At 43.0% G+C, this 15244-nt stretch overlaps 2 protein-coding genes across 3 annotated transcripts; both read right to left on the bottom strand.

Annotated features, from left to right (window-relative positions):
* Positions 1–740: 740 nt before the first annotated feature.
* On the bottom strand, positions 741–5979 carry LOC124379702. Its single transcript, XM_046840192.1, has 8 exons — positions 5224–5979; positions 4531–4857; positions 4215–4439; positions 2697–3038; positions 2393–2608; positions 1898–1991; positions 1756–1810; positions 741–1676 (listed from the first exon to the last, which is right to left on the bottom strand). Exons 1-8 carry the CDS (start codon positions 5267–5269, stop codon positions 1476–1478), a joined length of 1506 nt encoding a protein of 501 aa, XP_046696148.1. The 5' UTR covers positions 5270–5979; the 3' UTR covers positions 741–1475.
* A 119-nt stretch (positions 5980–6098) lies between these two features.
* aars2 (alanyl-tRNA synthetase 2, mitochondrial (putative)) lies at positions 6099–15045 on the bottom strand. Of its 2 annotated transcripts, none has more exons than XM_046840190.1 (22): positions 14777–15045; positions 13315–13503; positions 13099–13244; positions 12597–12788; positions 12331–12475; positions 12110–12255; positions 11899–12007; positions 11499–11537; positions 11275–11389; positions 10920–11047; positions 10645–10789; positions 10376–10545; positions 10179–10292; positions 9962–10102; positions 9520–9657; positions 9129–9232; positions 8775–8883; positions 7268–7393; positions 7073–7183; positions 6891–6974; positions 6655–6768; positions 6099–6566 (listed from the first exon to the last, which is right to left on the bottom strand). In XM_046840190.1, exons 1-22 carry the CDS (start codon positions 15005–15007, stop codon positions 6399–6401), a joined length of 2964 nt encoding a protein of 987 aa, XP_046696146.1. In that variant the 5' UTR covers positions 15008–15045; the 3' UTR covers positions 6099–6398. The 2 variants fall into 2 exon arrangements, with proteins under 2 accessions (XP_046696146.1, XP_046696147.1); XM_046840191.1 differs by having other exon boundaries at positions 10645–10783.
* Positions 15046–15244: the final 199 nt, after the last annotated feature.

Below are 15244 nucleotides of genomic sequence, written 5' to 3'. Positions count from 1 at the left end.
TGGGGTTACGTCTTTCTCGGAATATTACACATAGTAGTAGATCAATTTAGCCACACTGGCTGGCCAGGGTCAGGAATATTTGGAGAAAAGAAAACCATAACAGCAGTCGGCAGGGCGATCAAACTTTTCCGGTAGAGCCATTCTCGGAGGTTTGGGCCGTCAATCAGGCATAGTGCGGAGGTCTTGTAGAAGATTGGCGCTGGTGGACCGATGGGCCTTGAGCTGGTTTGGAATCCATATGCAGGTTTTATTGAAAACAAGCAGACAAATGTAATCCGAAAGCAGAGTTTTAGTGGAAACTGGAAAATCTGATGCACACTAGAGTGTTAGCAAAGCAACTACAACAAGACTGACTTGGTCTGAAAAGAATAGGATCAAGGTCGCTACAAAGCTGTTCAATGAACAGAGACCGGCTTGGTATGCAAAAGAAATTAGAATACTTCGCAATGATGTTAGTGTGAGCATGGTTTAACATTTTAAAATCAGGAAGTGCTCAGTATCCAGGTGATTGTCCCCTCCGGTGGGGAGGTGGGGAAATTGCAGATGAAACCGTTACAGCTATATTTTGTTTCTGTATAATATTGATGGTTTGTATATTCATGGCATCATTAATCATGTGGGACACCACTGAAGGCCAGGGTAAGAAAAGCACAGTATATTATATACTGGTATATTATAATTGTATATACTGTATTTACATTGAACAGTAGGAATGTATTTTGCACAGAGCGGCTGTAAATCTACAGCATCAGACAGTACAGCATGTTGCATTCTAGCAAATTCCATGTCCAGCCATTTGATTTGAGTATTGATACATTAAGTCAACATTTATTATGGAGGTTTTCATTAAAGTTTCTATTTTTTTTAATAAACAGTTGTTGCTAACTTACCCTGTTCTCAATGCATCACTCAGTAACTCAGAATTGTACAGCAAAATGTTTCCATATTCATATAACCTGCTCTAAAAATGCTTTCGTAATTGCTTTTTCTTTATCATTTCAGGCAAAAGAAGAATATTTACGTAAAACATGTTCATTCCCAGTTCACTTGTGCTGTTTATTTTCTTTTGTCAAAACATGAAAAGTAAATTTCAGAGCATTCAGAACTGCTAGAATTTTTTTTTTTTTTAATTGCAGTTAAAATGTAAATTATAAAAAAATTATATAAAAAATAAAATAGCAAATTATAGCGGTTATACAAGCAATTTTTTAAACTATACTTTAAAAAAGGTTTTGAAACTATACTATGTTTAGTTAATGACAAATATTTTAGTCTAGAAGTACAGTATAAAAAAACAGTAATTGTATTATTCTTATGGTAAAAAATATATATTTTGGTGGAGATTATGAAACAAAGTATAGTAGGATGGTGTATTTGGTAAACTCTATAATACTGTAAATGGTAATTACATAGAAGTCTGTTGCCTTGTACCTGAGAAATGATGATAAAAACTATCCAGTACAAATCCCTAGACTTCACCTTCTGCTCATACTGAACATCCTTTTAACCCCCGTGCATTTTTTCACAGTAGCGTACTGAACATGTTCTTCATCTGTGGTGTCTGGAGGAAGAGACCCTTCTTGAATGTGTGATCGTTTAAAATCAACACTGGCATAGTGAATGCTATCCTGAGCGTCTGGTGTGTCTCTTCCTGCGAGGTATAAGGCAGACTGACGCTGAAAAGGAGAACACAATCCAGGTTTATATTCGAACACGCCATATGATCAAACATTCGCTCTTTTGAACCGCACTCACGTGTTCACTCTTCGCAGGGCTGCTGTGGACATTAGCTGAGCTCGTCTTCCTCGTCCTGAAAAACGGCAACAACACGTTCACACTAGATGCATACTTTTTCCAATTGTGTGTAAAAACATATTATTCGGAACATTTTACGTACCACATGCACAGAGCTCCTGAGACGATTACTGTTACTGCCAGAAAGACAATCAGTCCCACTATGATGAGCTTTAACATTGTCTTTTCTTCGGAATCTTTACAAACAAATCATGAGCAATATGAACATTTTTGTGCCTTCCAATACTTTATCTTTTAATGTTTGGATAAGAACATACGAGCAAATTTTCAAGAAGGAATTACGCTCATCCAACGGGGTTTTACTGTAGTGTGATGAAAAGCCTGGGTTTAAAAATCCTGTGCCCCTTTCTAACAAATTGCTTTGTAAGTGCTTTAATTTCAATCTTTTAGGGTTACTACAAGTGTAGGCTTTATGTTGTTCGACTGAATAACAATTATTTCCATAGTAGTGCACAATGTCAAACTCCCCTAATACTTCAAATATAATATAAAATAATCACTGCTCTGCTTTTTCAGGAGAATCTAAGTTAATAAATAACATCTGATTAAGCTGGAGGAGAGTAAGATTCACACTCACACACTGGAGATCGGAGACTCTCATAACCTTCAACAGCACAGCTGTACCTGTCCACGCCACTGACCTCAGCTACAGAGCAGGAGGCAGATGTACAGTCAGACACACGCTGTCCGTTCTTGTACCAGATGTAACTGGGGTTGTTAGACAGGGTGCAGGTGGTGATGCAGCTCAGGTTCATTTGTCCACTCCCCGAGTCGGATACTGTAACCTTCAGACCTGCGAAAATAAACTCAGTTTATTATTTTCATCTGCTTCCTCTGCATAAATGTAGTTAATAAAACATTTAAAAGAAATGCTCCATTACCTGTGACAGAAACAGAGACTCCAGGTTCACCGGTGTAATCACCCCGGTCAGTGTAGAATCTGAAACTGTATGTTTGAGCGTCTGTCTCTTTCAGGTTAGAGATGATCAGACCACAGTTATTCTGGGAGTTCTGTGTGTACTGAACTCTGCCCTGATACTCCTCATTTCCTCTCATATCCACAGGCTTATCATCAGCCTGCTTTTTAATGAACCACCAAGATTTTGTCACTGTGTGACCTGCAGGATGTTTATAAGAGCAGGAGAGATCAATCGATGTGCCTTTCAAAGCACACACATGATCACGAGTGTAAGTCACACCCCAACACTCTTTTCCCAGTACACCTGAAACACAGGAGAATTTAAATGGCATCTATGATGCAGGGATTGAACTCAAGACCTTCTGAACGGAATTTCAACATCTTAACCACTGAGTTACAACTTCCCTACGATTTCCTGTCATTGAGTATAGGGTGGAGCTGGGGAAATCGAGTGGTAATGATCACACGTATGTAATGTAATTTGGGTTCTCTATTTAAATAAACGGCAGGAGGGAATAAAAGGGGAGAGATAAGAGATTAGACCCCTGCTGGTATCCACAAGAATCAACATCAGCCCTAATAGAGCTGTGGACCGAGAAGGAACATCGCTTTCTGGCCCTGCTCTACTCCCAGGTAGAGGACCAACAGGTGTTCTGTAGCTTGGTCAATCAAGAGAGAAGTCCAGCTGCAGTCCCTGCAGCCATGCCCCACACCACGCTCAGCGAGATGAGTCCGCATGATGACACAAGGCTTTCATCAAGCAGCTTGAGCATGGGGCTGAAGCATGGCGTTGTCCGGATTTAGAGCTCAACTCATGACCCAACAGATTCTGTATTTGGACCTGAAGCTGGCAAAATATTGCAACAGGATGGCTAAACCCCTAGGCAGCACTGCAAACCCAGTCACCCATTCACATACACACAGCAGGACCCAGTCCCTGCTCCAAGGTCATGGGGCCAATTCCCTTTAAACTGGTATCTATACAACTGGTGCATGAGGGATTCCTGCATCTACTGGTGGTGTGGAGAACCTCAGCATTTCCAGGACAAGTGCCACATGATGGAGGTAGTGGTCTGGATCCCAGATGCACCACATGCACAGTATGGTATGTTGGCAATTTTACCATTAGCATCTTGTCATTATATTTAAATTAGTTTGGTGATCTAATTATTTGTGAATAGAAATACAGACTTGTATTTATATAAAGATTCATCATTGCTTATGTATATATTCACTAAATCATTGAAAATGTAAGAGAAATTTTCTTAGATAATATAAACTCTGAGAAGACATTTAAGACTAAAATAACAACAGTGTTTTTTCATTATTGATTTGATTATCACTACCACTGATCTGGCAAATAACAGCAAATTTTCCCAGATCACATAGTATCCCGAAAGCTCGGTTTATTTAGTGTCTTATAAAGAGATTTTACATTTTAGTGCATTTGATGCCAAGTGACAGACTGAATCTAACTTACACGTCGGAGGAGATCGGTGTGAACTCTCATTCACTTGACAGGAGTAGCTGCCTTCATTAGATGGACGTATGGGGTCAAGCAAAATGGAAGCATTGTGTGTTTTTTTTAGTAACCAGTCATTTCTGTACCAGATAAAACAGGATGTGCTGAGAGTGCAGGCGGAGTTACACATCACTTCCACTTCTGTACGTTCTAAAGAGTCTGGATTCACGGTCACCTGCAAGTCTACACAGTTCACACCATGCAGCAAAATTCAGTACAGCATACCTGAAATATGTGATTCATATACAATTTTGTGTGCGTTTGTGTGTGTTACCTGTAACGGTCAGATAGACCCCAGATGGGGCTGATATCCAGACACTTTTGTGTGGTTTAAATCTGAAGTTATAAACTCCAGAGTCATTCATACTCACATTGCTCATTGTGAGCTCACAGTTAGACTCCTGGGTACTTACAGACACCCGTCTTGAATATTGTGGATCTTTGCTCAAGACTAGAGGTTCTTTTTCAGAGCTCTGGACTCGAAACCACTCTTTCTGTTTGGCGTTGGGTTTTAAAAATCTACAGGGAATTTTTACTATAGATCCAGTAACAGCACAGAGATTCTGAGAGGGGAGTGTTACACTGTGCTGAGCTTGAACTCCTGCAACACACACACACACACACACACACACACAAATCTAATCAATTGATTTACACACAGAACGGTATATTATTCATAAATATCAGAACTGGAACTGATCAGGTAGATAGTTTAAGCCATGCATTTAAATATTATTAAATTTTAAACTGGAATTATGACACTGTGTATGTATATATCACACACACACACACACACACACACACACACACACACACACACACACACACACACACACACACACACACACACACACACACACACCAGTATCCAACTCATATCACAAGCTCTTAAAACATTGAAAGGTTTCACTATGTGCTGTCAGTCCTGCAACACCACATAAAACAATGCAGAAATATATCAGTTTACCTGTCAGTAACATGAAGATTGCTGCTACTGTGATATTTCCTGCCATTCTGGAGAACGTGATGACATCAGCCTTCAGACTCGACCGACGTTTTAGATGTTTGTTTTGAAAAATTTTGGCTAGAAATTAACCTTAGGAACCCTCCTTATCGTCTCGCCACTCAAAGCAAAACTCTTGCAAGCTGCACTATGATGCAGTTCAGATGATGGATTTGCAAGAACTACAGTGAAATGCTAGGCTGAGGAGACTCTTCCCTTTTATTTGATAGATTGTAGACTTTCCACTCATACTTTCACTTCCTTCACAGACGTATCTGACATTCACAGACGTTCTTTTTCTGGATCTTCTTTCACATTTAGCGCTGCAAAATCGACCGTGCCATCTTACTCCACCTTTCTCTGAACCATATTAAATATATGCATGCTTGAACAGTGCCAAATCACTACTCATCATACACTTATTACAGTTGTTGGTTGCTCACTGAATTATGTCTGGTCAATATGTTAACATGAGTTTCTTGTAGGTAAGATAGGAAGCTACTGCAGAAGAGGCTTGGAGTTCAAAATCAGTAGTTATATGAGGTCCTTCATTTTAATGCTCCAAAAGTATTCCAGTATTTCCTTTGGTCATTCATTCATGAATAAAAAAATGCTGTCTTACTAAGAGTATTGCAGTCCAGCAATATATGTTTGAAGTGTCCAGCAGGAATTGTCTCATTTACCTTCAACAAACTCTTGAAAGGAAAAAAGTTCTTGAGGTACTTGGTGTTAAAAACATTTTTTTTTTTAGGAAATGCATTCGAACAAGCTAAAAGAAAGGTAAGTCTTTCTTGTGTATAATTATATTCTGCTGTCTAAAAGGAAAACACCACCACCACTTTCGGAGAGCCGAAAAACAATTTAATAGATACTATGAGACCTGGTAAAACCCCAGAGAAATGAATAGGCCTTTTAAAACAAAGGCATAACAAGCAACAAGCTTTCTACAGTTTATGTCGATTCATTCTCTCTTCTGATTGGTCCGAAAGTGCATTAATATTCCACAACAGCAGATCGGGCCGGGCGTTCAGCCGAAACGCACGTCTAATTGCTGTGGTATAAAAGGAATAATACACTGCAGGATGTACCCAATGCACACCCGCATTCGGTACCTAACACACAAACCCGGCGTGTAAATGTTAACGTTTGTGGGCAAACTCCTCCGCCCAGCGCAGTGTTTCCAAAAGGCTGCGAGAATCCGCAGCTATGCCGACCCCCTGAGCGACGATCGCAGAGCCGCCCGCATTCCCGCCCAAGCGTTTGCAAACAGCCAGAGCCCATTCGTTGGCGGAGATGGCAGTCTGGCCCTGTGTATATAAAACACACACACATATTAGATTCTATATGTCTGTACACCTCGACGTAGTTCTTTATTTTGTGTGCGTTTTTTTTTACCTTAGGCACCTGACATGCACAGAGCACTCTCCCTGACGGCTGAAGGTGAGACAGGAGCATGACCAGTGTGTGAGGAACGCGGTCACTCACCTGGTTTACGGTTTTCATTACCACCTGCACAATTTGTTCAATACTTCAATAGATGGAAGAGTCAAATCTCCTGCATTGTTTAATGAAGGCGAAAGTGTCGACATGTTTGTGTTTCTCTCTAAAATATTGAACATAAATCTTCTCACAGATATGGAGTCTGTATCCAGCGTGTCCACCAGAACAGCTTTATCCGAGTGTCTGCTCAACACTTCCTGTGCCTTAGCAACTGCCTATGGAGTCACACACACACACACACACACACACACGTCTTTCAAAATTAGTTTGTGTACCTATAGGCCAAAAAAAGGAAATTGAGAAATGTGTGTACCTCTTTGACTTCCAGTTTGCGGACGGTGGTGTTGGTGCTCCTCTGCAAAGCCTTTAGCCCCATCTGGAGCTCTCTTCTCTGCCACTGTGGTATAGGTGTGTTCTCTACAGCCTGAACACACACAAACACACACTTAAGGAATGGCTTGACAATTAGGAGGACCATTATAGAGAAAAAGGGGCGGGGCTTACATACATCTGTCAGGAGGCCGACATCTTTAGAGAGCCTCAGAGCAACTGGGAGAGAGGGGGCGGGGCCAGAAGTGATGCGAGCCGCCAGAGAGTCTGCATCCTCCAGCAGTGCTTGCCCCGCCTCCCGAGCCTTAATGGGGATTAAAATAAATCAATAAGTGTATATATGTGTATACAAATGTTATACAAGTTATATATATATATATATATATATATATATATATATATATATATATATATATATATATATATATATATATATATATATATATATGAATATACTAGCAATAGCCATTTTAGTATATACTATAGAACAATACTATAGAAATGAAGGTTGGATATATTTTGGAGTAGTCAATGTGCAGCTTGTATAGCAGTATAGATTTACTGTAACAATATCTCCATGATTGTCAAAATAGCTGGCAACAAAAGTGAATTCATACTAAGTGATAACAGCTGTACATCGTGTAACCATGCAAAGACACATGATCTATTCATCATGTTCATGTTTTGATCTGCTTGACAAGGCCATACAAATTTGTGTATCTTGTATTTGAACAGTTAAAGGAAGCTTCTTCTGAAGGTGGCTAACAAGAACGCCTGCAAACAGTTTGCTCAAGACAACCTGTCCAAGAGCATGACTTACTGAAACCATGTCCTGTTTTTTGATGAGACTTAAAGTTAAACTTGTTCGACTCAGTTCGAGATGTGGTGTCCAGCGTGTACGGCGACACCTTGGTGAAAATAACCAAGAAAATTCTGTTTTGCCTACAGTAAAGCATGGTGGTGGTAGCGTCAAGGGCTGCATGATTGCTGCTGGTAGTAGAGAGCTACGGTTCGTTTTGGGGAAACATGGATTCCAAAATGTACTGAGGCCTTCTGAAGCAGAACATGATGACCTCCTTTCAGAAACTGGGCCGAACATCAGTTTTCCAACATAGCAATGACCCCCAAGCACACCACTAAGATAACAATTGCCTTGCTGAGTAAAATGAGGGTGATGGTAATGGAGTGGCCAAGTATGTCTCCATGCCTGAACCATATTGAGCACCTGTGGGGATCCTCAAGCGGAAGGTGGAGAACCGCCATGTGTCTAACATCCAGGAGCTCCGTGATGTCATTATGGAGGAGTGAGAGAGGATTCCAGCAACAACCTGTGCAGCTCTGGTGAATTCCATACACAGGAGGATTAAGGCAGTACAGAATAATGATGGTGCTCACAGAAAATATTGACACTTTGAACACGGGTTTGAGACGTTCACTGAGGGTGTACTCACTTTTGTTGCCAGTTATTTAGACAATAATAGCTGTATGTGGAGTTATTTTTTTGAGGAAAGGATGAAGTATAAATTGAATATACTCTAAAGTATATATAATTTTCATTGACAGACAGACAGACAGGACAGACAGGCAGACAGACAGAGTAACCCAGTATTAACTTTTAGAAACAGCATCAATCAGATCAGATTAATAGCGCTAAAAAGACACAGGCAGCCGTTTTGTCTTTTTACTTTTTTGGCACCGTCTCCAGTCACAGCTATGATGCGGCTGATTCCCTTCACCATCTGTCGCTCAGACACTATCACAAGGTCTTCGATTCCCCCAGTCCTCAGCAAATGCCTGTAAAGAAGTAGGGAGAATACTAACAAAGATATGTTGTTCTACTATTTAAACCCTATTTTAAACTAATATACTATTATAAACGCTATTAACCTCCGTTTAACTTAAAAATTATTTTGGGGTTCGCACCATTATCGTCACTTCCACTCAACATTTGTTGATCATCAGTCATTTCTTGGACTTGCATTAGTGACGGATTCTTTCTTTTGTCATTATTATTTTTTAAATCACAGATTCAGTCTTACGTGCCGCAGCAGAGCTCGACAGAGGTGCGTTTGTGTGGATGGCCACTGAGCAGTTCGGATACACGTAGGCCCACAGACACAACACGGACCGGGTCAGGATACACCTGAAACACAGAGGGGTAGATCTCATACACAAACAGTCCTTCTTGATCTGCGGTTCACACAATTAAGAGTGAGACGATGTGACGTGGCCTTGTGAGTTACTGTCACATACTTTTCAAAGCTAAATCTAAACATAATCAACTATAAACGCCAATTGTGACGGGTTCTGCGTACGTTGCACCAAATGTTCATAGTGGTCCAAAGCATCCGAAGCAATAAGCCTGTAGTAGAAAATCCCCTGGATGAAAATTCTACCAGTTTGGGAATGAAGCACAGAAACTTCATTTACCTCATCTACAGTTCTCAGTCCTGCAATCTGACTGGCTTGAGCTAAAGGCACTTCCTGTGTGTGGACCAGGTCGTTCTGTTGGATGATGGTCTGGATCATCTGCTCCACTTCTTGCAGTTGTGATGCACTCAGAGAAGCCTGCGCACACATGCATATAAATATTACATGTATTTGTAGTGGGAATTTTTTTATTTTAGACCTGCCCTTTCCCTCTAAATCTCACTTTAATTCTCTAGAGGTAACACAAGTGTGGTGCTTCTCATCACTTTTAAATGGGAGCTATGGATGTAACACATCAATTAAAGTGTGCATTGGATACAAGTTGGAATTTGTGACCAATATTTATTATGTAGATTTATTTTTTTGTTCTCAGCACCGCAGCTGCTACATCAATACGACGTATCACAACACTACGGAGACCGAATATTAACCAGCAACCGACCTTGGAGCTGAAGTCGAAGCGCAGCCGATCCGCAGTGACGTGCGAGCCTCTCTGAACGACCTCCGACCCCAGCAGCTCTCGCAGGGCAAAGTTGAGCACGTGAGTGGCCGTGTGCTTGGCCATGCAGGCTAGGCGCTGAGCCTACGCACAGAACGTGGTTCACCCGATTACATCAAGATCGTGTAAGCACAGTTCTTCGTGTGTGTGTATGCAGTACCTCGTCCACATAGAGCTCCAAGTGATCTCCTGTTCTCAGAGCGTCAGCTGCGGTGACCTCGTGGACCACGTAGCCTCCAGCCACACGTACACTATCCACAGGGAACAGCACGTCCTGAAAACCCCTTACACGTTAGTAAGTATCTTAAATGCACTGAAAAACTACTAATGAACGTAACTTGCAGTTGTAAGTGATACCTGCACGCCGTTCTTGGTGAAGTAGCCAGTGTCATGCATCTGGCCACCCTGCTCCGCGTAGAAGCAGGTTCGGTCGAGCAGCACCGAACACCGCTGGCCTTCTGTGACCTCCGACACCAAACCCTGATCGTTATACAGCACCAGCACTGTGGCTCTACATGGAGGGAACGCTGACAGACACAGTTGCAGAAAAGCAGCAGCAAGTAAATATTATTTTCACAAGTTATTACACAGAGCAGCATCTATTAGAAATCCACAAGAGGAAGTACCGTAAGTTCCGTCATGCTGCAGGGTGTAGCTGTATTTCGGAGAGTCTTCTGTGTGAGGAATTCCTCTCCTCTGCAGCTCTGCGAGACTCTGCAAGTCCGAAAGGAGACCTCGTTCCTCAGCGCCCCCCTCAGCCTGACTCTGTAACTACAACACACCAAGATAACAGGTGGCAGCCTGGGCAATCAACAATCCCTTTTGATGCTTAAGTGTTTCTAAAGCATTTGGAGTCGCTGATGGGGTTTGATTTGGTCGAGCTGCGTGTTTGCCTAAACACCTTTTCGTGTTCAGCTGAGAGCCGCCCCAGTCCACGTTTGTCCACGGTCATGTTGCGCTCCTCCAGCATGAGGTCGATGAGGTCGAGCGGGAAACCCAGGTTCCTGTGCAGGGACCAGGCCACGGCAGCTGGAGAACGAAGAAAAAAAAGTAGGTTTCAAGATGATCAAGGCTTTTTTGGTTGGCTCAGGATTATTAAACTATAGAAATGGACCCGAAATCTAAGTGTCCACCAAGCAATCAGAGAAGCAAATACTCTATTCCACTAAGGGTGTATTACTAAACTTGAAAACAAACACAACAATGCCAGCGGTATAAAAAAAAAAAATGCCGTCACAAAACCACCTTACAGTTACCTGGAAACTCAACAGCACTTTCTTCCATCTTCTTCAGCGTCCTCTCGATCACTCTCCGTCCCTGCTTCAGGGAGGAAAGAAACTGCGCCTCGTTTGCATTAACGATTTCCATAATCTAATGACGGGTTCAAAGAAAACATATTTGGACACGCATATAGCAGAAGTGGACATTCTCAGTGGATCAGAGTGAAGGCTCAGACCTCCGAAAATTCTCTCGCACTCACCCTGCCGGTTTCGGCGTACAGCTCGGGATAAGAGTCTCCCTGTGAAGTCAGAGGAGAAGACGGACAAGACTTACTATCGAATTCTCAAATCTGATTGGTCAAAAAGCGTTGGTTCGCCAATCACAGGAATATTGTTTCAATAGTAGCAGCTCACACATGAACCGATTTCAAGCAAGTCTCCACCTCCCACTATAAGCGCTCACTTGGACAGTGTCCCTTTTTTTGTTTTTTAATTAAACTTACAAACAACAGAGGTAGTGTAACTCAGAGTCTAACTCAGAGGTAAAAAGACCTAGAGTTGACAAAGTGTCACTGTGGCTGCTCACTCCGTAATGTAACACCCCTAATTTATTAATGTCCATAGTGTTATTTTCTAAAGAGCTGAATTATGGGGACTCACCAGGATGTGGGCCACAGTGGGCACCAGGCTCGCCAGTGCACCCTCAGGAGCCTGTAAGACCTCTGTGCAGAAGCGCACAGCTCGGCGAAGTATGCGCCGCAAAACCAGCCTTAAATAAAAAAACAAACACGACACAAAATGAAACACAAAACTGAGGAGATAACGAGGACCTGAAATGGGGACATCCTTTTAGCTTATTGTGTGTTCTTACTCGGCCCCACTCATCCCGGGATACACGCCATCAGCAATGCACACGCACAGCGTGCGAATGTGATCGGCGACCACGCGGTACGCCATGTCCACTCTGCCCTTATCGTCCTCGCCCATCCTTCCTGCATAGGCGTCGGCTTTGCTAACCTATCACAGGACACACTGTTAGCTTAGACATTCCAGATCATTTGAGGTACAGACTTTATTACTGCTGACAGAGACCTTATGAATCTCAGAGAGCAAAGGCGTGAACAGGTCCGTGTCGTAGTTGGAGCGTTTGCCTTGTAGCAAAGTGACCAATCGTTCCAGTCCCATTCCGGTATCCACACTGCACTGGGGGAGAGGACGCAGGCTTCCATCACCCTCCCTACACACACACACACACACACACACACACACACAACAGGGTCACAACCTGGTACTACTTGCTCCCCCTTTCCCTATTATTGTAAATCTAGATGGAGGAGTAGTATTTAGTATGCGTTTGCCTGTTGTACTGCATGAACACCAGATTCCAGATCTCCACCACGTCCGGACTGTCCGCGTTTACCAAAGGTGCAGCATTCCGGCCGCCGATGTGGTCGTAGTGGATCTCGGTGCACGGGCCACAGGGCCCAGTCTCGCCCATTTCCCAGAAATTATCCTTCATTCCGAATGGAAGAATGTGATCCTGGTGAACGCTGGGAAGAAAATCTTAAGTGAACAATCAAACCAGGACACGTCATAGCTGCCCCTGTGATCATAAATCATCTATCCTGTTACTCATCCCAGGACCTTTCAGCACATTGAGTACTGTTTGTCCTGAATAAGTGAATAAACCTCATTTCTGTCCCATGTCTCTTTCAGTGGCCACCTGTTCTACCGATAATGTGGTATATTTTTTAAAACCTGGATACCGTTCACCTGCTGTTGTCAACAATTAACCAAGTCCGGACCACTGAAACACAAAGTAAAAAGCACACGGCAGTCTGATCTTTTCATTACACGTACCCGAGGCTAAGCCAGATCTGTTGTGTCTCTTTGTCCGCAGGCAACCCGCTCGCCATGTCCCCCGCGAAATAGGACACGTAGAGGCGCTCGACCGGGATCCCGTACACTTCCGTTAACAAGCGCCAGGCCATTGTACAGGCTTCTACCTAAACACAAAGGCTACAGTTACAAACTGCTACTAAAAAAAAAAAGACAACTCCAACTGGTCGGAAGTACCTTGAAGTAGTCTCCGAACGACCAGTTGCCCAGCATCTCGAAGAACGTGTGATGGTACACGTCCCTGCCCACGTCCTCCAGATCGTTGTGTTTTCCGCCAGCGCGTACACACTTCTGAGTGTTTACCACACGCCGGTACGTGGCCATCTCGCTGCGGGGGTCAGCGCAGCCCAGCAGCATGGGCTTAAACTAAACAGAGGAAAACAGCACAATCGCCAACACGAGATCAGAGTCTGCCATCTTCTCCAGGAGTTCATCTAATCTGTTGAATTGTAATTCCGATTATCAGAAATTGTGCAGTTTTTGTGCCTTCCTGTTTCCTTGGTGTAAAAGAATGAGGTCAAAAGTGTATATCACCACAGGAAGGGTTACATGTCACTAGTCATATGCCATCGACAGACTACAGCAACAAGACATAAGAAAGTTATACTGCATCAGCGAGGTCTCTGCAAGACAAAGATTTTAAAACAGACCGAGGTTTCAAGAGGTGCCGTTTTGAGAAACCACAAGGCAACAGGCATTGATAAGGACTGTAGAGTCTGTGGTCTGCTGAGGAAACTGAATGCAGTCGAAGAAAGACACCGTTAACTCAATGGAGGATGTCCAGCAGTGCTATCAGCAAAGAACTGGTGGAAACATGGGGGTGTAACCACGGCATCTCCAACATGGAAACAAGGCTAAGAGACTTAACTCTGCACGAAAACATAGGAACTAGGGTGCAGTAAAGTGGCAGCAGGGGCTCTAAACTGATTAGGTAATAGAGTTGTTTGCTGAAGAGCTGGACAGCGGTGCAGTAATGAGTTTCTGCAGGCAACAGTGAAGCATGGTGGAGGTTTCCTGCAAGTTTCGAGCTGCATTTTTGCAAAAGTAGTTGGAGATTTAGGATTAATGGTGCAATCTGACCTGCCCTGAATTCACTATGTGGCAGGACAGCGACCCCAAACATACAGCCAATGACTTTAAAAACTAGCTTCACTGTAGAGAAGAACACGGAGCCATGATCTCAACGTCATCGAGTCTGTCCGGGATTATATCAAGAAACAGAAGGATTTGAGGCTGCCTACATTCACCGGTGATCAGTTCTGCAAGATGTTTGGTACAACTTACCAGCCAAGTTCCCCCCAAACCTGCAATAATATATATTTTTTATTATGTATACACACTATATTGCTAAATGTTCACAGACTCTAGGTGTCCACTTTTTTGGGAAAATGGTCCACTAAACTTTTGCAAGAAGCAGGTGGACATTTGTGTTCATCAGCTACAAGGGTGTTGGTAAAGTCATTGGTGTAACTGAGGAGGTCTGGGGTGCAGTCAGCAGTCCAATTCATCCAAAAGGTGTTCAGTAGGGTTGAGATCAAAGCTCTATAGAAGACCACTCAAGATCTTCCTCTCCAAAGCATGTAAATGCACATTGCCTGGGTAAAATGTATAAACAATTAGACTCTCCTGTGTATCTGACCTGATTCATTCCCGCGTTGACGAACAGCAGGCTCGGGTCTCCTCTGGGGCGGACCGGTGAGGATGGGACAACCCTGTGTCCATACTCCTGCTCAAAAAAGTCCACAAACGTCCTTCGCACGCGTTTGGCCGTAAACTCCGGAGTGTGTGACAGCGAACATCTTCTCACACTCGCCCACCAAGTCCTCACAAGGACCGAGTTGAAACGCAAAACGCCTATGCGCGCCGCCATCTTGCTTGTTGATATGGGGCGGGGACATGCCAACTAAAAAAATCAGTACGCAACTAAATCCCGCCTCTTTCCATTGATTGGCTACTGCATAGCAGTAAACTGTCCTATTGCCTGGAGGCTGCTGCAGAATGAGCCAATCATGGAGCTTGAAGTGAGTCTGAAGGCGTAATCAATATTAAAGCTAAACATTAAAGAGTGGACTTTCGGTTTCACAATTAAAGTAAATGAAAATGTTGA

This window comes from Silurus meridionalis, chromosome 26 (genome assembly GCF_014805685.1).
Source record: "Silurus meridionalis isolate SWU-2019-XX chromosome 26, ASM1480568v1, whole genome shotgun sequence".
NCBI classification, from domain to species: domain Eukaryota; kingdom Metazoa; phylum Chordata; class Actinopteri; order Siluriformes; family Siluridae; genus Silurus; species Silurus meridionalis.
Note: the sequence above shows the minus strand (reverse complement) of the source record. Positions and strands in the feature narration are given on the sequence as shown.

Coding starts and splice junctions, on each gene's coding strand:
- LOC124379702 (XM_046840192.1), bottom strand. CDS start 5,269: ATGGCAGGAAATATCACAGTAGCAGCAATCTTCATGTTACTGACAG. Junction 2,609..2,696: donor AGTCTCTGTTTCTGTCACAG/GTAATGGAGCAT, acceptor TTATTTTCGCAG/GTCTGAAGGTTACAGTATCC. Junction 1,677..1,755: donor GCCCTGCGAAGAGTGAACAC/GTGAGTGCGGTT, acceptor TCTCCTTTTCAG/CGTCAGTCTGCCTTATACCT.
- aars2 (XM_046840190.1), bottom strand. CDS start 15,007: ATGGCGGCGCGCATAGGCGTTTTGCGTTTCAACTCGGTCCTTGTGAGG. Junction 11,390..11,498: donor TGTACGCCGAAACCGGCAGG/GTGAGTGCGAGA, acceptor ACCCGTCATTAG/ATTATGGAAATCGTTAATGC. Junction 7,394..8,774: donor CTGGAGACGGTGCCAAAAAA/GTAAAAAGACAA, acceptor ATCCCCATTAAG/GCTCGGGAGGCGGGGCAAGC.